Source organism: Neodiprion virginianus, chromosome 1, assembly GCF_021901495.1.
Source record: "Neodiprion virginianus isolate iyNeoVirg1 chromosome 1, iyNeoVirg1.1, whole genome shotgun sequence".
Classification (NCBI taxonomy): Eukaryota; Metazoa; Arthropoda; class Insecta; order Hymenoptera; family Diprionidae; genus Neodiprion; species Neodiprion virginianus.
Window position 1 is genome coordinate 23,396,070 of NC_060877.1, and position 23,464 is coordinate 23,419,533.

Below are 23,464 nucleotides of genomic sequence, written 5' to 3' on the forward strand. Positions count from 1 at the left end.
TATATTGAACCTTAGTGTTCGCTACACAATAATTTACTTACTATATTATAAGTTATAACATGTTTAAAATGTGAACAACTGTATTTACTGTTGTTCAGGATTCGCGTTAAAGTCTAGTCCAATTTGCTAGAAATTGTATATTGCAATATATATAAAAAAAATGAGCCACTTTACTAATTTACAGCATCACCTTCTTGAAATTTTTCCCCTCCGACATCTGATTTTTTAAATTCAAACATTTTTCAACATAGACCTTTTGCTGGTCATTTGTTCGTAATTGCTTGTGTTCTTGCATTTGCTCATAATTTTTTCATTCAAATGCTGAAAATATTTTTCTAGGAACTGAAATCTTATAAAATTGTATATAAGAGTAAAATTATGAGCAATCGAAAAGCAAACGATTCATAATGAAAAATGTTTTAATTTCAATCAGTGCAGAGGGCAATTTCACAGAGTTTCGAAAAATTTGATACATTGTGGGAAAATAGAACAAAAGTGTCGTGAATACGATCAAATTGATTTTTACTCTGGTAAAAATATTCTTCTGAACATTAAGAAAAAATTATATCTTATTTCAAACTTTTTCACATATAATATAACCCTTAAATCAGGATTTTTGAGATGTAATAAATAAAATTTTATACAAGTTTTTTTTACAAAAGTCATGGTTAACCAGTAATGGAACTACTTTACTAGTTCTCAGAGTGCGAAAGACTCTGCGTAACTTCTTGATCTCGGAGTTCTGAGGACAGGACTTTACAAGGAATCAAAAACTTGGAGAGCTTCCACATATGTTAATTAGATTCGCGCTCTTGTCGTGCTCATCTTCACTGCTGACCTATAGCTGCATGGTAGTGAATACACTAACATGTAGCAATGTATCCGACGGTTAGGTAGCCGGAGAGGGAAGTTAGTGTGCAATAAGTAATGAAGAGTTGACTGTAATTAGCAGTTCCTATCAAAGTAGATCTGAATTCAGCTGTGTTTGAATGTACCTAGAATTTTACATAGAATTTGTAAATTTGTAAATATTAATTGTATACCCATTTTTGTTGGTTTATGAAGCTGCAATCACACTATGCTTTGGCTGATACTAAGCCTGTGTCAAATTTAGATTCGATATTTGTACTATCTAGTTAAATTGTAAGATGCACTTTGATATTTGAGAGCTGCATTTTATTTCCGTGTAAATACGATATAATTCAAGTGACCAAATGTACACAAAGATTTAAGGCTTTTCGCAAAATGAAACAAATCAGTGCACTTGATTTAGCTGCTGATACATACTTGAATTCACCTATTATGTTCAATAAGCTGCTTCAAGAAGCTTATTACATGCAGTTACTACATGCATTATAATTATGTTTATATGATTGCAATCTTGTTCAGTTTGTACGATATGGTGTTCTGTTGCAATCCACAGATATTTCGTGGATCGTTTCATATCAATAGATATTTTATCCATGACTCATATGTATGGAGAGCATATAGAATTTACTATATGCAATATGGTTTGGCTTAATCTCAGGATGAAATGACAAGGTATTAATCTATTGTGCGCTGTAAATAATGAAAAAATTTCCCCAAACCCGATTGAGAATTATTCTACTTTCTTCAATCTATTATATCAAACAAATTCTTCTACTCGTACTCCAAAAAGTTTTTTGCATGTTCTATCAAATATGGTTTTTTTGTAGAATAAAATGTGTTCGTTATAAATTTAAGTGCAAAGGATTATTTGATAATAGTAATCACTGGGCATAGATGTTGTGTTGAGATTTTATGTGTTTGAGTTTTAATATTTTATTACACTCTAGCATCTAATAAATGTGTTTCAAATTTTCAGAGAGATGAAACATCGAACACTTCTACACCAACAAAATTACTTCCGATTGATCAAATAATCTCTCACATCGCAAATGTGCCCAGCGAGAAACAAAGTGTTCAAACGCCAGATGGTCAAGCAGGAACTGACAGCATATCATCAGAAGCATCGCGACGGTCTTCTACATCTACTCAAAATACAGATACGCTAACTCCAACATATATGCCAAATGAACCAAATGATACATACGAACTTACAACTTCTGTAACATCTACTGAAACGATAATGGAAGTTGGTCATGCGGTACCAGAAGGCAATTCAAGTGCATCTCCTCAACCTCATTCAAATGTAGTGGACAGTACTCAATATCAAGTAAATTCAGCACCTGCCAATTCAGGAATAAAATATTCGGATGCTCCTGCTAAAGAAACGGATAGTATACAAGATTCCACAGATATTACTAACGAGGATGATAGTCAAGCCACCAAAGCACCGGTAACTACTGTAGCTGAAAGTAATACGCTAACTGCGCCACCTTTACGTAAAATATCAAGATTTTTGGTCAGCCCTGTTGTGGAGAGAAATACAACTGTGTCTGATCATGCATCTAGTATCTCGAATGTTACTTCAAGTGAGAATTGCGATAATTCTTCAGCGCAAAAACTGTCAGAAGGAAGCTCATGTTCAAATATTTTAACTGCAGAGAACGTAACACCAGATGTCAATTCTCCAAATGTCCAAGTAATTTGTGACCAAGCAAAATCAACTGAAAAGAATGTAATATCAGCTGAAATTGATTCTGCAATAATGATACAACAACAAGACACCGCTGGCATGGAACAAATGCTAAATGTTACAACTTCATTCAATGAAACTGCCAGACATGCCCAGCAGCAATTACAACAAACTGGAGATAAGACAGTGAATTCAATTCACATTCAACAATCCACGACACAAATACAGCAACAAGTTCAACAGGGTACACAACAATTTCAATCCCAACAAATGATACCTCAACACCAGCAAGTACCAAGTCAGGTACATCATAATGTATCACAAAATCATCAAAATATTTCACAAATACATCAATCTATGGGTCCAAATACAACACAGGTGCAGCAAACGACAACATTGATTTCTCAGAATCAACAAATACATCAGGGGTCACCTCCAATCCAACAAAATATATCGCATATGCAACAAAATATCGCGCATATTCAGCAAAATGTGATTTCAGCGCAACAGAATATTGAACAAATGCCGTTGCCACAAGTGTCACAAGGAACGCTTCCAGCCCAGCAAGTTCAGTATCAAGAACAGTCTATGATGCAACAGCATATTATAATACAGCAACAACAGCAACAGCAACAACTACAATCAGTACCTATGCAACAAAATATAAGCCAACAACCCCAAGTGCAGTCACAGCACTTACAACAACCACAGCAACCTCAACTTCAACATCAGAACATGCAACAATTTATTCAACAACAACACCAACAGCAACAACCACAACTCCAACAAATGCAACAACAGTATGTTATTGTACCACCGCACGTGCAACAAATTCAACAAAACCTCGATGATAGGAATCGTAGAGTGTCAAATATTTCAACACTTTCGAACGTGTCGACCGATTCTCAGTTGTCAGACGTTTCAGGCATAGCAGAAGACGGGAGAATGTCTACACCGATCCATCTTCAACATGTTCAAACGCAACATCAAGATACTCATGCAACTAATGTATTTACCCCTCAAGTCGTAGCCGACATTTCTCAGCCATCGTCAATAGGTCATCATGCTGCTAGTACACAAGCTCAGGTCCCTGTAGTAACAAGTGTTGAGATGCCGCCGAAAGTTGCAGCAAAGCCCAAAGAAGTCTCATCCACACTTCCAGATCTAGCTCAAAACCTTGCTAATATACTCTCAAATCCAAAATCTAAATCTGTTACTCCGCATAATGTAAATACTATTCATGAGCCAAATGCAAACATAGTTTCTGTGGAACATAAAACAACACTGCATCCTGAGCAATATTTTCAACCCATACAACCTGAAGCTACCCTGGTACCTCACTCTCAGCAAGCCCATATACAACAGAATCAACCAAGTTTACAAAATGTACCAACAATTCCGTCGAATAATCAAAATCAGCAGCCTGCTCCTCAAGCTTTTCAAAATCAACCACAAATGCAACAAAGTATGCAAATAAATGTTCAACCGGTACATCAAGGCCTGCAAAATCAACAACACCTTCAAAATCATCAACAAGTGCCTCCTATTGCGCAACAGAGTCAAGCCCAGTATCAAACAACTCATCAGTTGGTACAACAAACGATTCAAAGTCATCAACAGACTTTACAAAATATTGAGAGTGTACAACAACCAATAATCTCACAGAACGTCCAAAGTCAACAACACAATCTACAAACACAAACAATAGTACAGCAATGGAGCATTCAACAACAGAATAAAACCTCAATTTTGCAGAATAATTTAAGTGTACAACAATTGCCTTCAGGTCAACAGGTTCATCCTATGCAAAATCAATCACAAATTCAACAAGTAACGCCATTGCTGCAGCAATCTATGCAAGAATCAAGTAATGACTATGCTGCTACATCTGAGCAAGCACAAAATATTAATATCAACAATAATGTGGTGTCACTATTGGAAGCAGAAGTCAACAGCGTTGAAAATAACGACACAAGCAGGTAATGCACAAAGAAACATGTGGCATTGTATACTGCTCATAATGATTGAATTCTGCGCTTTTAAAATTTTATTAAACATATACATATGTCATATAACAGTATCTGCGAACAGTTGTCCTAGATTTGCCTTTGAATTAGTTTATGAATTGTGTCTTTACTCTGGTTTTTATAACAATATTCGATTTTCTTTCATGTACCAGGCGTACTAGTTCAGACTGTCAAGTCGTGTCTTCCGAATATGACAACTCCAGTCACGAAGCAACACCCGATCATACGCTCACCGAACTAACAGAAACGTCACTGATGCAACAACATTCGAAGTTGAGCCAGCAAAATTCTCTAGACAAGATTGCTGACAGTAGTGGGCCCCAAACGATTGCAGATTTACAACAGAAGCTAGTACAGTTAACAAGCCAACCTTCCGAATCTCTGAGCATAGGAACCCCTCCAATAAGTCATCCTGCTACACCTCATTCTCACCAAACAGCAGGCGGATACGACACATACATGCATACCCTGCAGCAAAAGTTGGCCAACATTGGCATGCCTGTTGCTAGTCATTCCTTAGTAAGTATCAACTAGTAGTCGGTACGTTTATGATATTTATTTAATGCGGTTGTCAAGTATTGTGTGCAGTTTATGTAAACTCTTACCAAGGTTTCCATGTAATCTGAATCCTGAGATATCCGGAAAAGATCTTATTCCTTGATGAAACTCCGAAAAATTGAATTTCATGTAAAATTGTTTACCATGTTACACATTCTTATAATTTTCATTTCTTTTCTTGAAATTTTCGTAGCAGTTATATATTTTTTTTTATTTCTAATTCTTACATGGTATTATCCGTGATTTATGATAGATAAAATCAACAAAGGCACACCATCTTTTCTATTTTTTCCTTAAGTTTTATTTTATTCGTGATTTAAATTTATGTGAATCCAGTCAAAATGATCTGCGTTCGTTCTTGCTATTCAGTCTTTCAAAGTTAAAAACATGGTTCAGAGTAAATAAATATTTATCCGATAAAAAAGTATCGACAGACACTTCTATGTTGCATAAAACCGAAAGCGACTGTTTTTCTTAATGAAAGTCATCAGTTTTTCATCATTACCATCAACAAACCACAAAAGAAAGACTTTCATAAAAATGTCTTATTAATAAATCACTACTTCTTTAATCAGCATGTGATGTAAATGAATACTACAGATTTGCAAAATTGAAATCGTATCATTGGAAAACCAGGAAATGTTAGGAAATTTTAATACAGAAAATTAGTGGCAATCTTAAGTCTCTTCATAATCGCTTGCAAGCCCATAAATTTGTAAAGTATCTGCTGTTGGTTTTAGAAAAAGATTTACTAGATATCACATTTTTCCAAAACTGTACGGTTTCAATAGTTGAAGAGTTTCTAACCCAGCATGTAATTCAGGTACAGCTGTGAGGATAATAGATTAAAAACTTATCTTTGTTTACTAAAAACTTGTTCAAAGTAATAAATCATATGGAGTCTGTAATTCTCTAAATACTGATCAAAATTGGACAACTTGTAATTAACAAATGGTTCTTCTTCAACTCAGGGAACTTTGTCTCCACAAACAACAGTACATTCAACGATAGCTGCCTTCATTCCTCATGCTGCATTCAGTGATGTAAGTAATGTTGGCATACCTGTGGAAGGAGTTTTTTATAGCCAAGAACCATCGATCGCTGTATCTGCAACCACACAACTAGTGAGTGAATAATGAATATAATATTTTTTTACAACAGCTCCATGAACGCAATATATTTCCATTAGTTTACCTAGAAAATCGCTGCTATTTTTCAATCATAAATTTTCTTAGACTAGTAATGTATAGTCATGTGCCATGTGGACAGCGACATATAATATTCATCGTGTAAGTCAGGCTTCAAACCAAGGGATTCAATTTGTTTGTTTTCCAAATACATATAACAATGATAATTACTTCAACATACTGCGGTTTTGATATGATATTAAAAGTTATTAAAGAATACAAATCAGAAACGTAATACAAAACCTGAAATTACAAGAACATATGATAAGGTTATTGTGGTCAAGAATATCTTTTAAGTGCATAAATATGCGGTGAAGGCTGAGAAAAAGTTTAATTTCTTGAAAAGTAGAGTGAAGCTCTAAATTGATGCAGACCTTAAAGAATTACATAGAAAAATTTCAACTGATAATGTGTTTAGTTTATATAGAAAACTCTAGGTGTGACATGGTTAGGTAAAGTCATTACTCTGAGACTTGACAGATTGTTAAACTTCTCAGTTATCTGACATACTCTGTGATTGGAGCGTGCTCTCTATAATAAATCAGTCGCATGGCATCATGTACAAACTCCAAATATGCATATAAGAAGTTCTGCATGTTGAATACTTTGATTTCATTTTTTACATCGATTTTATCATGATTGGTAGATGGGATAGAGAGGCCTATGTACAAATATAATCGTAGCTTTTTATTTATCATTGCCTCGATGAACAAAACTTTGTATCACAGTTAATTATACAGTATATCAATTTATTTAACATCGTACGTGCGATAACTGAGTTCACAAAAATTAGCAGTAAATTGTTTGCAATAATAGCAGACTATGCATTTGATTTGAGATTCTCCTGTGTAGGACATTTAGATAAGTAAGAGATCTAAAAAAATGTTTAAAAAAATTACTCTCAAAAATTAAACACAGAACTCGGAGTGTACAACCGATAGCCCATTGATTACGGGAGGTTCAGAAGCAATGTCACCAAGTAAGGAGAATGTCAAAATACGTTCTCAAAGGCCAGGATCTCGTTTACAAGAATTGGAGCAAGAATTGGCAAAGATTCATCATAGAAGTCCATTGATAACTTCTTCGCCTTCACAACCTTCTACACCTCCTGTGCCCACGGGACAAATATTTCCTACACAACAAACACAGCTCGCTGCCGTTCACCCTGTACCTATTGCTGCTATTTCACCAAGCGTTATCAATTCTAACTCGGGTTCCAATACCCCTATCAATTTGGAACAAACTATCGATAATGCTCCTGAGGCAAGTAGATATTTATTGTTGTGCGTAAGTGTTCTATATGAGACAGAATATTAATGACTCAGTGAAATGTTAAGGATTTTAACCTTGAAAAGTTCAAAATAATGATATTCCTTGATAGTATAAAATTTCTTGATAGTAGTAGCAATTGCATGAAATTCATTCATTCGCATCTGAAGACAGAAAAATTTATCAAAGTTTTCCTAAAAATATTTTAAAGTTTAATTTAAATTTACTTTACAGCAAACGATATCAGATCAACCAGTAAGAAAAATATCGAGATTCATGGTATCTAAAGTAGCTGGGCCACCTCCTGTTGATGCTGTACCAACTAGTCAGCAACAAACATCGTTGACAAGTTCTGACCAACAAAGACAACAGCAGGAGGAAATGATGACTAGGCGTGCCGGCCGATTTAGCGTGACTACTCATCATATGGAAGAGATGCAGTGTAAGTACGAATTGATCTTACATAAAAATAAGGCTATCCTTTATTTCTACTTGTAAATGTATTGTATCAAATCTGTGCTTAACCCCCTCAAAATTCACAATTGATCTAACCCATCTAACAAGGTATAACATCCTGGTTTTTCGAATTTTGTAAATCAGCTCGAGTTTATCTGGTTGAATGTAGAAGTTCCAATGAGATCGTTTTCTTCGTAGAGGAACATTCCAAAATATCATACTTCCATTGATGATTAGTTACATTATCTTGGATCGTTATACCAGTTCGTGTTGTCTAATTTCAAGAATATCACAGTACCATACCTATACATATTCAGAAAGAATAACGTATAATAAAGTACATTGAAAGTATGATTTGTTTCTGATTTATTATAGGTACAGGTATACCAGTTCAAGTGCTTCATAGCAGAGAAGGCTCCTTACCGCCTACTTCTTCCGCCTCATCCATCGGCACCCTAACGACTGAGGTAACCTTTTTATTTGCTTTCTTATTAAATTCATATTTTCTTAATTGTAAATTATCGATGGACCCACAATATTTATTGCTCTTTAACAAAGTGTTGTGTTGTGCATTTTGTAAATTACTAATTTGAAAGGTAATCATGTATGGCATGGTAGTAATGTTTTGGTATTAATTTATTTAATTTCAATTGTCAACTGTGAATTCTTCGTACCAACTAATATGGATACCAAAGAGTCATAAAATTTTGACTATTACGCATAATACTAGAATATTTTTAGTTAGGTTCTCTTGTGCTATAGAATCATAGATATTGTACTTGTGATTTTCCGTCAATGAAATTACAATGAACAATACACAAGTGAATTAAAAATCGTCCTAAAAGAAAATACTGTCTCAGTACCATAGGCCGAAATATCAGTATTTTTATGGTAATCTGAGATGTTTTGTTGATTACTGTTACATACTGCCACCGCTACTACTATTCCGACTACTACTTCTATTACTACGAGTAAATATATGTGACACAAATGGAACTATATGTCCAGCTAGAAATCAGCGATATTATCATCAAAGTTTTTGAATGATATTGATTTGAAAATATTCTTTTAATTTGTTATGCCGTACAACTGCAGCACTTTTTCTTGTTCCAATATTTGACAATCGCGTGAAACGCTTCACTTCTATCTTGTTCTTCTATCAATAGACAACTTTGAATAGGTCCCTACATTCTTTTTTGGCATATTTTTTTATTACAATATGTTTGGGGTCTATTTTTTGGGGCTCTGTAGTCTCCAGGCAGATTGGTGGACTCTCTGAGGGTGAGCAGTGAAAGTTTGATGGTAGCTACGCCGCCGGGCACCAAAAGCTTTCCCTCCTCCTATTCTTCATCTTTTACCTCTGATTTGTCTTCCCATTATAATTACCAAAGCCCTATTTCCAAAAAACAGTATAGTTTACCTACATCACCAAAAACCGATTTTAGACTTCCCGTATTTCAACCTCAACAACGTAATACACACACCTTTCCGCAGACAACCCTAAACACACAAGGTCAAAAAAATGCCTCAATTCATAACGCGATATATTCTACTCAATCTCTAGACCAACAAATTCAAAATATATTTTTGTTAAAACCCCCTCCGGGCTCAAAGCAGCATGTGATACCACGAGATGCTGTTAAAAACGCGCATGATTCTTTCACTCAATGTTCATCTCCTCAAACTCAGCCACAAAAAGATATCCCGCACGATCCTCTGAACCTTGGAGCACAAGCTGAAAATTTGTCGCCCATCACGAATCGACTCCAGGATAATACTCTGCAACATCCTTTGCAAAATCAGGTACAGCAACAGTTACCATTGACAATGCGACAACAGCAATTTCAGAATGTAAATACTGAGCAAAACGCCTCACTGCATGTTAATAATGCACAAAAAAATTTGGGATCAATACATAAAATTAATCATCATCAAACGCCAATTATCAGTGCCACCTATCAAAGTTATCATCCTAATGGAATCTTGAATCAGATACAAAACGTACAAGCTTCTGGGTCATACAATGCACATAGTACATCCACTGTGTCAAATGTACCATTCCAGGGCACTCTTAGTATGCACCAAAATAATGGAGGCGCTACTTTAGGTACACAAGAAGCACGAAATTTTCAAAGCAATCATCGTATAAAGATAAATCCATCAGATTTTATTCAAAAGCCTATTACTTTTTCAAACATCCAAACCAATATTGCGATGCCTGCAAGCAGTATGATAGCTGATAAAAATTCGATGGATGATATTACAACTAGATTTCAATTCGGTTTTCATTCCTTAGACATTAGCAAACCTAATGAAACACAGATTGGCAAAGATATCGAAGGTACATCTCAAAACTGTCATGAGTCATTGAACTCTGACTCCACTAAAAGTGCATTTCTTGATCATTTTTTACCTCTGAAGAGAAGTTTAATCAGTGAAAAAGTATTACCTGGCTTAGAAAATAATTCTACATTCTTCAATTTTGCTTCGAATTTGACTACTGGGATACCTAATAGAAAAACTGCAAACAAAACGTCAGCTTTAAATGCAAATACTAACATACCGACCTCAGCTTATTGCACCCCTAAAAATCGGACCACCATATTGGAACCACTGTGCAAAAGTGACTTAAACTCTTTGTCAGTACAGTTTACCAGTAAGTCAACAGTAAATATACATCAAGAAGAAAGCATATCTCGTGACATGAATTTTATCCCTCTAAACGAAAATCAAACGCATAAGAGATTTGCAAACATTCGACAGCCTGTATACAGTATGAAAAATTTTGGCGACACAGTGTCTTCATCATCGACTGAGTCAAGTAGGTCTTATCTGAAACCAAAATTCGTAACTGAATGCTATGACAAAGAACCTACTGTATCCCAGGGAAAAGAACTTGGGTTTTTCCCAAAGATAATACCCGGAATGTCATTAAGATCGCAGCATGTTATCGATTATAACAAGAATGCGACAATTAAAAATTATGGTATGTCTAGTACTTACTTTAAACCAAAGTCAAAACAGGCTTATGAGAAATATCGTGTAAAATATGCTAACGAGCAACATATTAGAAATATAAACACTGTTAGGTGCAGCAAAAGATTTGCTGATTCTGTTACTGATTTAAGAACCACTTCACCTCTCTCACATGAAAATAGGTACATTGAAAAATTAACACAAGAGCCGAGATCCCCAAGAAGAAATAACCGGCTGCAGGAATTTACTAAAAAAACCAACTCGGAGTCGGACTTAAGATCTCCAAATTTTTTCACGTCAATTAAACAAGATCTTCCGGAAGCAATCAACAAAACACACGATATCGGTGATTCTAAAAGAGCATCCAATTCAATTTCCGATCTCAGATGTTTTGGTAGGCAACCTGTCGTTTCTGGAAGACCTGGAGTGATATCTAAAGAACTGAGAAATTCAAAATTCACTCATTCCACAAGCGATTTGTCACCAAATGAACCAAGTTTATCAAATGCATTCACGAAATTAAATTCACACAATTTTGAAAGCGACGAATCCGCAAACCTAAAGGAAAATAATCGTCTTGCCAGATCAATGATCGATTTAAGATTGTCTGAGCCAAATGATTCAAGTTTGTGTAATTACTGTAATACACCAGTTATTCCAGACATAAACAAATACCGAAGTAGAAAGCAATTTGTCAAGTATGGTGAGAAGCAAATTGAAAATTCAAGGATTTCAAAATTGGAAAGACAATTATCTGGTGGGCCAATAAGACTTCGAAGAAAATCAGTACTTGTTTGCGATTTATTTGAGAAAAGCAATGATTATGAAGAGAGAGCACTTAAGCGTAGAAAGTGTTCCAATACTCCACTCCCTGATTACGTCCGCCACAGAATCAGGCCAGTAAAACGTACACATAGTTACAAGTTATGTGAAGATGAACATTACCTCACGATTCTTGAGCAATTAAGAAAACACCATGATCCTTTTTTGCAAGAAACTCTACAACAGGAGTTGGGACTTCCAACGAATCATTTGAGCTCTGATTGCAAATGTAATACATCACCTGAACTTCACAGGAGAAACAGTCCATCATTGATGAGATCTTCACGTTACGAACGGCAAAATACCGTTTACCTAAACCATTTGACCCACGAACCCAGACACTTACTCAAAGCCAAATTAAAACAAGCTAAAAGTTTAATTAATTTGAGTCCTGGATACATTGATTCGTCGAAAAATTGCGAAAACAGAATTAATAATCCCAGAACGATGTTTGAGAGAAACATCGGTGCAAATCATGTATATCACACAATACACGCAGGAATGAAAGTACCTAATTTTTCAGCATTACTCAACTCGCAAAATACATACAATTCAGATATTATAAACGGTGATTGTGATCTTGAAATATCAAGTAACGATGGATACGGTACTTCAAATCATAAGTTTTTACAAAAAATTGGTAATAACGAAAGACAAGTATATTCAATAAGCAAAAAAGCTAGAAACGAATCTTTGCATCCGTTGAACGTGTGGCAGACTGAGCAAAATGTTAACATAGAAAAAGAAGCAGATGCATTATTTGATAGTAATGATGGTGAATTCTTTCTGAAATCCAGGAACAGTTTTAACTTGTTAGATGTATCGCAAAATGGACCAATAACATCAAAAAGCCTTTTTGGATCCGGAGATTATAGTACAAACTTAGACATGTTGGACATCAAGAAGGAAAAAGAGAATGATCTACATAAATATTGTTATTCTCCAGGAAGTAGTTCACTATGCTCAAACACATCCTTTCCCAGGTACAATTTAGAGAAAATCAGGTTTTTGCAACATCAGTTCCAAAACACAACTCCACCTTTAGTAACTGAGAATAATACTCTTATTCCTAATTATAAATCTATGGTGTCCGGCACAACTGCCTCGCAACGGGCAGCACAACCACATCAGAATCATGTGGTGCATAGGGTAAGACCACCAAGGCTTAAAAGAGAAAATATTGAAACTACATATCATGCGCCATATTTCTAATGAAAAACAGATTTCTCAAGTGACATAGTGCGAATATTAAAATTGGAGGTTCACTGCCACTTTTCAATAAGTTACATGTTAAAAGTTTAGACATAGCAATAACGTAAACACTGTATATAATAATTACAACATAAAATATTGTATTAGTTGGAAAAGTTTTCAGTCTCGGTAATGCATTATCAATAGTACTTGACTGAAAGAAGTCTGAGATATTTCCATCATTTATTATAAATATGGCCCAGAATATGTTATGATCAAACATGGAACGGTGATGCTAAATACTCGTGTGATCCTTTGTGGTGAAGGGTGCGATCTGTATACGTTTAACTGTCAGAATATTCATGTGTTATTCCTTAGCCAAAGTCATCTATAACAATATTTCCCAACCTTCCCTTTGTGGCAGCTCTCAACAAATTTCAATGGAAAAACTGTAAATCACTTTAACTGAATTACTTTTTGGATGAGATGACATTTTTTAAATCTGTAATGAGGTTCATTTATGTATTCATTAACTAGGGTAAATTATAATTTAGTATTGCAAAAATCAGTGACTGGAAAATATCGACTTTGATTATTTTTAGATTAAAAATAGAATGCAAGTAAGCGTATCATCGATATACTTTTTTATCATAGACAGATGATGAGAATTTTTGTAATAGTGCAACAATAATATGGGGGTTCAGATTTAATATTATCATATCTCATATTTTCTATTATACTAATTTAACGCTTACAATTATTCATATCTCTGTAACTTGTGCACAGCAATCAACTTGCAATAAGTCCAAGTATACAGAGAAGACAACATCGAAATATTCGATCTAATGACATTGTAGAAATTTACACATGGCATGCTACTTATCAACTTATTTGCTTATATAGAGCTTAGCAACATTGCGTCTTTCTTTACTTTTAGTCACTTGTATAATTTCTCACAGAATATCATACCATTCCCGCATCTTTTATGCTTCGATAAAAACAGCTTACTTCAACTATAAATTACATCATTAAACAATTGTAAATTGAACAACACATCCAGCCCTATTATAACAATCCAATTTTTAAATTACTGCTTACTAGATGAAAAATTTATGAATTGTGTAGTCAAGTACCGTTACGATACACTTTACAAACTATGTTGGTGTAGCAAATGATTTCTCGATCAAGTTACATGTTACATATTTATATTTATTTATAATTTGATAGAAAAAGAGACAAGGGGTGGGTGAAATGGAGTGAAGTATACATCGGGACAGTGATTATTTGATTGACAAAAATATTGAAACCAGAATAAGAATCGTTAAGTAGATGAATATTCAAGAACTGACAAATGAAAAACTGGACATGTCTTCGAATTGAGTCAGATTTGTTGGGATCACCAGTATACATATTTTTCTATCTGTGGCTGAATGTGTTCATATTAAGCAGCTATCACAAATGGGTATCTTATAATATCTGGGGTGTTAGGTAAAGGAGCAAGTATTGAGAGAGAATGACGGAGTCGTGAAGATTTCGTTTGCCGGTTAATAGTTACAATTCAGATGAAATTTTCCGAATTATCTTACACTGTCTCTGCTATGAGTTTCAATCTTACTCAAACATATAATATTTTTTCCATATCTGATACTGTATAACTTACTCAAACTTGCTCGATATTCAAATTGCAACTTATAATGTGATTTCGATTCATAATTGCAACACAGCATTTGATCTTTATGTGAAATTATGTATTGTTAATGTTTCAGTCTGAAAAAGATGAGAAGAATCAAGTGTTGACACCTAGCGAGGAGTATCAGCTTCTTATTAAAAGGTATGCCTTTAACGTGCATTCAATACAATACTAAATGTTCCTACTATCGTAAGTATATTTGTATATTAACGCTTATTCTATGTACAGGCAAACAACAGAGTTAGAAACCTTGCAGCGCAGACACAGAGAAGAATTAGAAAGATTCCAACAACAACAGCTACAATTATTAATTCAGCAACAGCAACAGGCCAGCGCCTTGCATCAACACCAACATCATCCCCTGCTCTACCACACAGTTGCCTCAACAGTTGCAGGTTGGTATGAGGTTGACATAAACTTTTGAAATTGAAAACTTGACATTCAGATTTAGGTGAATATTAGACTGGTCCAAATAAATCGACTATTTTTTTTTTTTCAAAGTCAGTTGTTTAATAATTGTAGAAAGAGAAAATAAGACGCCTGTTATAATTTGAGTCCTCAATATTAATATTTAGTGGTTCCTGAAAGCAATTTTCCATTTTCCATTTAATTAACACTATAAAATAATTTTAGTTATTTCTGAATTTTGTAGCGCAGTAACGAGGCATTCGACATAAGTATCTGCTACATATTTTTGTAGGGAATTGAATACTCTACGAAAAAGGTCTCTTCTAATTTGTTGATAGCTAAACTCTGTCAAAAGTTATTCAAGGTTAAAGTTGAAATCATGTAAAAATTCACTTTTTTCGAAATGAACGGTAAAAACACTAACTTATCGCAAAATATTATGGTTTTTTTTTGTAAAGCATTTCAATCGCTATAAAATCCTGTCAGTCAACTAATTTTCAACTTAAACAAATTTATTTTTTGCTAAAAAAAAAGGTGCTTTTAAAGTGGAATATATTCTCCGATTTCTCCAACACAAATACTCACCCATGTGCTCTAGACCTCGGTTTTACTCTAGAAGAGCTACGCACAAGCATTAACAAATGTAAGCTTAACAAATCACCCGATCTAGACTACATTAGCAATGACTCTGAAAGAATTACCAGAAAACTGGACCCAATATCTTCTTTTGCTATTCAATAAGATCTGGGAATCTGAAGTAATACCGGCGGACTGGACAAGCATTGTTATGATCATGATGTACAAAAAAAGAGACATCTCTGATCCAGCAAACTATAGCGGAATCGCTCTAATTAATAGTATCGTGAAAATCTTCACGCAAATACTCCACCTCAGATTAAGAAAATGGGCAAATGAAGCTAAAATCATCCCTGAAAAGCAAGCCGGATTCTGCAAAGGCAAAAGCTGCGTTGATAACGTTTTCGTGCTTTTCAAGCGCTATTGCAGATGCAGCTTCGGTTTTCGAAGATTGTCGCGTGCGCACTCTTCATAGATTTTTAACGTGACTTTGACTCTGTGCCTCATGCTAAGCTTTGGTCAAAGTTCAGGTATCCCAGTTGCTGTGCCAAATTCATACGATTAATGAAAAACTTTTACGAGAACGTTGCAATGCATGTCAGAGTCAACAGAATACTGTCAAAACCTATTCCAATTACCGTTGGAGTGCTGCAGGATGAAATCCTAAGCCCTTTACTTTTTAACCTATATGTGTGACCTGGTACAGTTCTATATATCCGACAATATGGAAGGTCTGAGCCTTGGGGGAGCTGATGAAACTATCATGCTTCTGTACACCAACAACATTATGCCAACAAAACCAAGGTAATTGTGTGCCGAATTTCGGGTCGTAGCAGAAAATCCGACAAGGATTTCCCATACCAAGGCGCCAAACTAGAAGTTCTCAAATCGTACGAATGAACAGTGTACCCTTCAGCTGCATGCTTCAGGGGGCTTTGGCGATATCTGATGCCTCCAGAAGATGCAGACAGGTTTCAGGAACTGTACTGCCACTACTATCGCGGTTAAAAGCAAACTCCTGACAGAGTAAGACCAAAATGTGCGGCAGCATAGCCCATTCAACTCTCCTTTACCTTGCCTACCTATGGGGACTGAAAGAAGATTGCATGGAAAAACTTGAAACGGCACACTTGTACTTCTACAAGCAGTTACTTCATCTGCCCAGATGCACACCTAACTGTGCACTACGACTGGAGCTTGATCTGTTGCACATCTCTCTCGAAATATTTAAGTCAGCTTATAATTGGGTCAACATGATCCTAGAAATGCTAAACACGAGACTACCCAAAGTATATCTTTTTCGACTTATTACTTTAAGCAACACTGGCCTTAACTCAAACAAGCTTAACTGGACTTAACAGCTTAGAGAAATCCTGCAACTCATAAATGAGGACGACATTCTTGACAACCTATTGCTATCCCACTGGAAAGACATCAAAATTACAATCACGGAAAAATTCCGGGCCTACTTGCAAAATAAAGACCTGATCAGGTATGCCCAATCGAGCTCTTGCCCCAGACCATTCTTCACAGATCCAGATTTGACGCTCTTCCCGGTTCGCTTACTATTCGGACTGCGACACCTGCTGCTGCCCCAAATACAGATGAAACTTGTAAACCACTTCACCTGCAACATCTCAGTGAACTAGTTAATAACCAAGCTGTTTCCAAGCCACTCATGTCGTTTTTGCTACAGTTTTGCAACAGCGTCTGTTGAGCATTTTCTTTTGGAATGTTCCCATTTCTTAAACCCAAGAACAAAATTACTTCAGATATCGCCCGACGACACTAACAGATTGAACTTTATGCTAATACTAGATGATCACTCACTTACCGGCTCTAAGTCATTTTTCAATTTCCTCTTGAAATATACTAATATTTTGAACCGGAACACGTAGCCCATGTGCTGTCTCTACTGCTGGAGTTATACATACACTTAATAAATTTACATTTTTCTTTACGATAGGCAATTGAACTACTTCTCTTTATAGCTTTTACTCAAGTTTTCTCTAACCATTTTAGGCGAAACCTCAATTGTACGTAATACGTTTTAATATAATGAAATTTGACAGTGTATTAAAGACTATGCGTCTTACAAACTCTCTTAAATAAATTATACAAAGTGGAATATATTATTGCTTGTTTTTGCTCAAGTCGGAAATTAATTGAATGACATGTTTTATAGCGGTAGAAATGCAAAAATGTGTATCAGAAATTTATATACATTGCCTCGTTGCTGATCTACAAAATTCAGAAATAACAAAAATTATTTTCTCGTTTTCATGAAATGGGAAATGGAAAATTGCGTTCATAAACCACTAAATATTAATATCAAAGGCTCAAATTATAACAAGCGTCTTATTTTCTTTTCCTACAACTATTAAACACATGACTTTAAAAAGAATTGTCGATTTTTTTCGACCAGTCTAGTGAATATAGCATTTCATCAAGAATTACTAAATATGGAACTTTGTAGCGAGACCCTATGCTTTTGTTTTGCTTGTCGATTTAAAAAAATTTCGGTTCTACTTTGAAAACAGATACATTTTACCTTTGAAATTGTAGCATAAAAGCTTCTGGTCAATTATTTTTGTCTATGAATATTTGTATTGCTTTTTATAACTTCATTTCTTTTAAATTTGACACTATAAATTTACGCAAGTTTTCAAAATTAGTACATACACACATATTTACTACAATACGTTTAATTTCTGTGCGTTTTTTACTGGCCTTGAGATTGAACAGACGGTCACACGCAGTATAAAGGGTATGATAGCACTTAACCATTTCTTTATCTTACGTTTATGAAATACTAATAAGGAATATACGAACTACGCCATATTCATTTTGTTGCATGACAATACTTGTTTTCGCGTGTGTATTTTATTACAAACCTTAGTAAAGATAATGTAGAAACTTTTAAAATGATATTTTATGTATATAACATAGGGTGTTTCTTTTGGAAGCAACATCATCTATTCTTTCCCATCTCAAAAACTATTTCTTTATATGAAAAAAAATTTCTGCTGATAGCTATCTCTTGAATCCAATTTTGAAGAGGAAGGTGTAGTTCTTTTTAAATCGTTACCACTCAATCACATTGTGTGGAGAATTAAATTCTGTATAAGAGTGTCCTCTCAGTAATATCAGTATACACACTGAATTAATTGTTGCAATATTCTCAGTGTCCCACAAATCATTATTTTTTATTCTAAAATACATAAAGTATAATTTTACGTTTGACCACTTACTTGAAAAATATGTGCTCTACGTCCACATTTAAGAGGTGATTTCGCTTCACAATATTTTCAAAATATGATAAATTATTCATGACCTTTTGCCCATCAACCGTGGGTATAAAAGTTTATTTATCATCAGGTCAATTAGAGAATTACCAAGCTTTTACACAAGATATGTTATATACGCATATGTTGCGATAATTTCAGTTTTTATTTCGAATCAAACCATACAATTCAATTTCTTTCAGGGCAAACAAGATCGACTGGGATGGAAGATTATTTAATGTTCAGTACTGCGCCTCAGACACCACTACAAAAAATGCCTGGCCAATCATTAGATACCGAAGAAACTTTGAGGCTAGCTATGCAAAAGCTGAACCAAACCCCGCAATCTTCTCAACAACAAGCTACCAATATTCCACATGCTTATGTTATCCCTATACCGGTTATGCCTACTGAGAATGTGCAAAATACGACACAACATTCAAGTAATTATACCAGTGCGACAAATGCCAACGAAACATTAGAAACAATTGGCTCAACAAACGGTCCAACTACTTTGAATCCTGCACGTTATCAGTTTGCACCAATTATACCGGATGGAGCCAATTTCAGTGGACCTATGTCTGGTAGTTTGGTAGCTCCAACTCCCATATCTGGTTCTACTGCTAACAGTGGTTACCTCCATTATCATCAGGGACCAACATTGGCAAATTTTCAAACATTTGGGTATACCCCTCATGGCGGATTCTTCCTACCAGCAGGTTACCGATTGATCTACGCCCCTACCAGTAGTCCTCAGTCTCAGCCTGCCACGCCCGCCACTCCACATTTGGGTAATTCACATAACGGCACACCACCAGGTGAACCCCAGCATTGTTCCGAATACAATACGACTCTGCAACCCGACCAGTAATCCAAAATATCAAATTTCTTAGCTTTCAGTCAATATAACTAATTTGCTATTCAATATTACTATCACGTTATTAATATATTGTCATTTATTATTATTGCCATTAGAAAACTATCATTATGATACAATGTTCATGTGTAATATTGTATCATACAATAACGATATATGTGTGCATGCAAGTAGGCAAGCAAGCATATATGTACATAGATTTGTTGGTTCGTTGTGGCGTACGATTGTTGATTTACACGCGCGTGATTGTGACTTGTAAAATATGACCATACGAATCATAATATATGGGGTATTCAGAGAATTTCTACCTAAGATTTCTACTGCATCACTCAATGGTTGTACCAGAGACATTGCCTCATTAGAGTGTATGAAAACAGTATAAGAATCAGCATTTATGGTAGTAGTAATTTTTGGTCGACAGCTAAACGTTTGATTTCACATCAGCTACTTATATCCCTAAAAGTGTTGAATGGTTCACAGGAGTTACTGGGGCAGTGATTATTTTTGACCGTCTTTTTGATTTGGACCTAGCAACCAAAGCACAGGGTAAATCAATGCGTTGTGCATGTTTGATCATGTTGAGATTATATTAAGTCAGTATGGTCTCTGGTATGGATGTTAAAGACTTACAATTAAAGAGCAGCTTCCACGTGGTAGATATGAAGTATAAAGAATGGATTTATGTGAACGAAAAACATGATTGATTTAGTCACTGTTACGCTTTCATGTAATCATTTTAGCCAATTTGAATACTACAATGAATAATAAGTTATTACCCCGCTGGCTATGCCATATCTTATCTATCACTCAACCTCTGTTATTTTTACTCTCAGTGTGTTAGTTTTAAAGAGTTACTTCTTTTTGGTACTATAATATATCTTACTTGAAACGTTTCAGTTGCATTATTATATCGCAGTGTGCAGAGTTCTGTAACATTAGAACATCATATTTTAACTTCAATCCCAATAATTGCACTCAATCCTAATATTTCTTTCAGAAATAAAAATTAATTATTATTTTTTTTTTGCACAAGTAAGTCAGAAATATTTTCAACTCCCTAATGAACACCTTACTCATTTCACTAATAAAAATAATGTTTAAACTCCAATTAGTAGGAATGTAGTTAATCAAATTATAAAAAATTCTATAAACTTATTGAATGCGAGTAAACTTGACCAATGTAATATCTAAATGATAATACAAAGATCATATACCACCACTATAGGCCACAATTTTGATAAACTATAAGCAAGTATTAGGTGTACACTTACCATGAAGTGAGCATCTTTCTCACATCCAGATAGCTATTCGTTTTCTAGCAATATCTTATTTCAAGTGGAGTATAAAGATGCACGACAGTATGGGCTGTAGAAAATTGATTATACTAGATGCTGCATATTGAACAGAAAATGCTAATTTGTTCTCATACTTTGCACATATTTTGGCTTTCAATAATTCTCGTAAACGACCCAAAGTAGAGAACAAATTATTATGACGTATCACTTCGAATGGTACTACTGAATGAAAATTTGCCTAATTATCATATCTTTTGAGTAAGTTTGAAATATTATTCAGCACACTGTGTAATTATGCAGAATTGTTTCAACATAAATCCCTACAGGTTATCTTTGCAGTGGTTTTGCGTGTGTCCCACTAGTAATATCGACATATTGGTATAAAGTAAAATATTGTTATTTCGATTAGTTTATTCCTTGTATATTTTAAGATAATTTTTTTTTAAGTTTTACACTACCTTGCATAGGCTTTTTAATAATCTACAACTACCAAGAATTTAATGGATAACGAAACCTGAATATATTGTGTAATTGTATAGGAAATTAAATGAAACGCCATGAAAGCTTGACGGAGGCTGGGCATTGGTATAGATAGATATTTAAATTAGGTTGCAAAGTTTCAAATAAGTTGCGAATACTGTGTGTTAAAAATTTAAATTATTCAAATGAAAATGATGAATCTAAAGTGCAAAAGCTGCTCCGAATCCAGCTTTGCTTATAGCTGAGTGTTGCTCATTGCTATTTTGAATCATAAATTTGTTAAAAATGAAGCGTAATGAAATGCTGTAGTGAAACTCTGCAACCTCTAAATCAAAACGTTCACTCCAAAAATGAATGAATATTTATGGTATAACAACTGCAGTATTAAATTATTGGATTCACGTTCTTTCCACATACTTATGAGTGTAATCTCGCTACAAATAATCTTCCACATTAACAAAAAGAGGAAGTTCTTGAATAAAAGGTGCAGTATTGCTCTAAGGAGTAGAATATCATATTACAACAATAGTACAGTGCGGTCTTCGTATTAAATTATGATTCGCGTTCGGATTTACCCGTCGACTTTTCTTATATTTTCCTTTTTTTTCTTTATATACGTAAAAAATGAATATACTAAGACATTAATTATATGATTGAAATTACCTTTCGTCAGACATACTATTAATTGATATTAAAATTCAACTATAGTTTTTTTCATGTTATTGAAAGTAATTTGATCTTCATAATCAATTGGAGTTTCGAAATCTGCTAAAAACTACAAAGAAAATTAAAGAAAAAATTGAATGGATTCCACAATTGACAATGAATACTAAATTAAAATTGCAACAGGTGGGCGCAGGACACCAGTGAATATATCTACTTCACGTAAAAATTTTAGTGCAATAAGCTTCAAAGAGGATGCACATCTTTTTCAAACTCTTACGGTTTACAAAAAGCTTTGCCAGCTTAAAAATTTTACGAATACGCCGTTTCGAAATTGAAATGACTGAGAAAGTGATGATTGGAGTATAAAATTTAATAACTGTGAGAGAAGTAGTTGATATTAATATTGGTCTAAAAATCTATTACCTACTTTAATCCGTATTTATTTAAAGTTTCTATTACTTGAACATCGATGTATGATTTTACTGTGCGGTATAGTGGGTACATTTGATTTATAATCAATGGAAAAATTTCTGAATTTATTAATGAAATGCAGCGAATGCTTATCAAATATTCTACAATGTACGTCGAGAACGATCAAAATTTATGATCAATTAACTTCAATTGGAAACATTGCACATCTGTAGTACACATATGTATTTGGAAATACACGAATTTTGAATTTCGATTATTTATAGAACAATGCACTCTATTGCTTGCCAAAAATATTCAACACAAAGCTTATCTTGATTCTAACAATACTAATCTTGATTGCATAACGGAAAAATGAAACTATCAATTAATAATAAGAAAAATCAATAAACTGAGTTGTACAGTAACTATAGAATAATTAAGCTAAGCTTTATCCAATCAGTGGATTTCATAACAAAAAAATTAATAAAATAAAATTATATAATGATTAGGCAAAAAAAAAAAACTCATTTTAAACAATTAACTAAATATATGTAAATTAATGTCTCTTGTGCCGGATGGGAAGTTTCTAGTTAGAGGTTTGATGAAGAGTTGAGCAAGTTAATTCACAAAGACTGATTAGGTAAAAAAAAATCAGTGATTTAAGGAACGAAATGTTATTTGAAAAAAAAAAAAGAAAATAAAAATAGAAAATAACAGATATCGGTGTATGA

General features: G+C 34.3%; 1 protein-coding gene across 9 annotated transcripts in view; it reads left to right on the forward strand.

Moving 5' to 3' along the window:
• The window catches only part of LOC124310091 (protein split ends-like), a 44,591-nt gene extending 21,581 nt beyond the window's left edge, over window positions 1–23,010 (forward strand). For 7 of the 9 annotated variants that reach the window (XM_046773687.1, XM_046773685.1, XM_046773689.1 and 4 more), the window contains 10 exons: window positions 1,847–4,539; window positions 4,740–5,106; window positions 6,117–6,269; window positions 7,251–7,595; window positions 7,836–8,043; window positions 8,433–8,524; window positions 9,309–9,860; window positions 14,813–14,877; window positions 14,965–15,131; window positions 19,208–23,010. In XM_046773687.1, the coding sequence (XP_046629643.1) occupies window positions 1,847–4,539; window positions 4,740–5,106; window positions 6,117–6,269; window positions 7,251–7,595; window positions 7,836–8,043; window positions 8,433–8,524; window positions 9,309–9,860; window positions 14,813–14,877; window positions 14,965–15,131; window positions 19,208–19,875 (5,310 nt within the window). In that variant the 3' untranslated portion in view covers window positions 19,876–23,010. The remainder of the gene's footprint in view (window positions 1–1,846; window positions 4,540–4,739; window positions 5,107–6,116; window positions 6,270–7,250; window positions 7,596–7,835; window positions 8,044–8,432; window positions 8,525–9,308; window positions 9,861–14,812; window positions 14,878–14,964; window positions 15,132–19,207) is intronic. The other 2 variants (XM_046773690.1, XM_046773692.1) reach the window with 2 other exon arrangements.
• The last annotated feature ends 454 nt before the right edge of the window (window positions 23,011–23,464 follow it).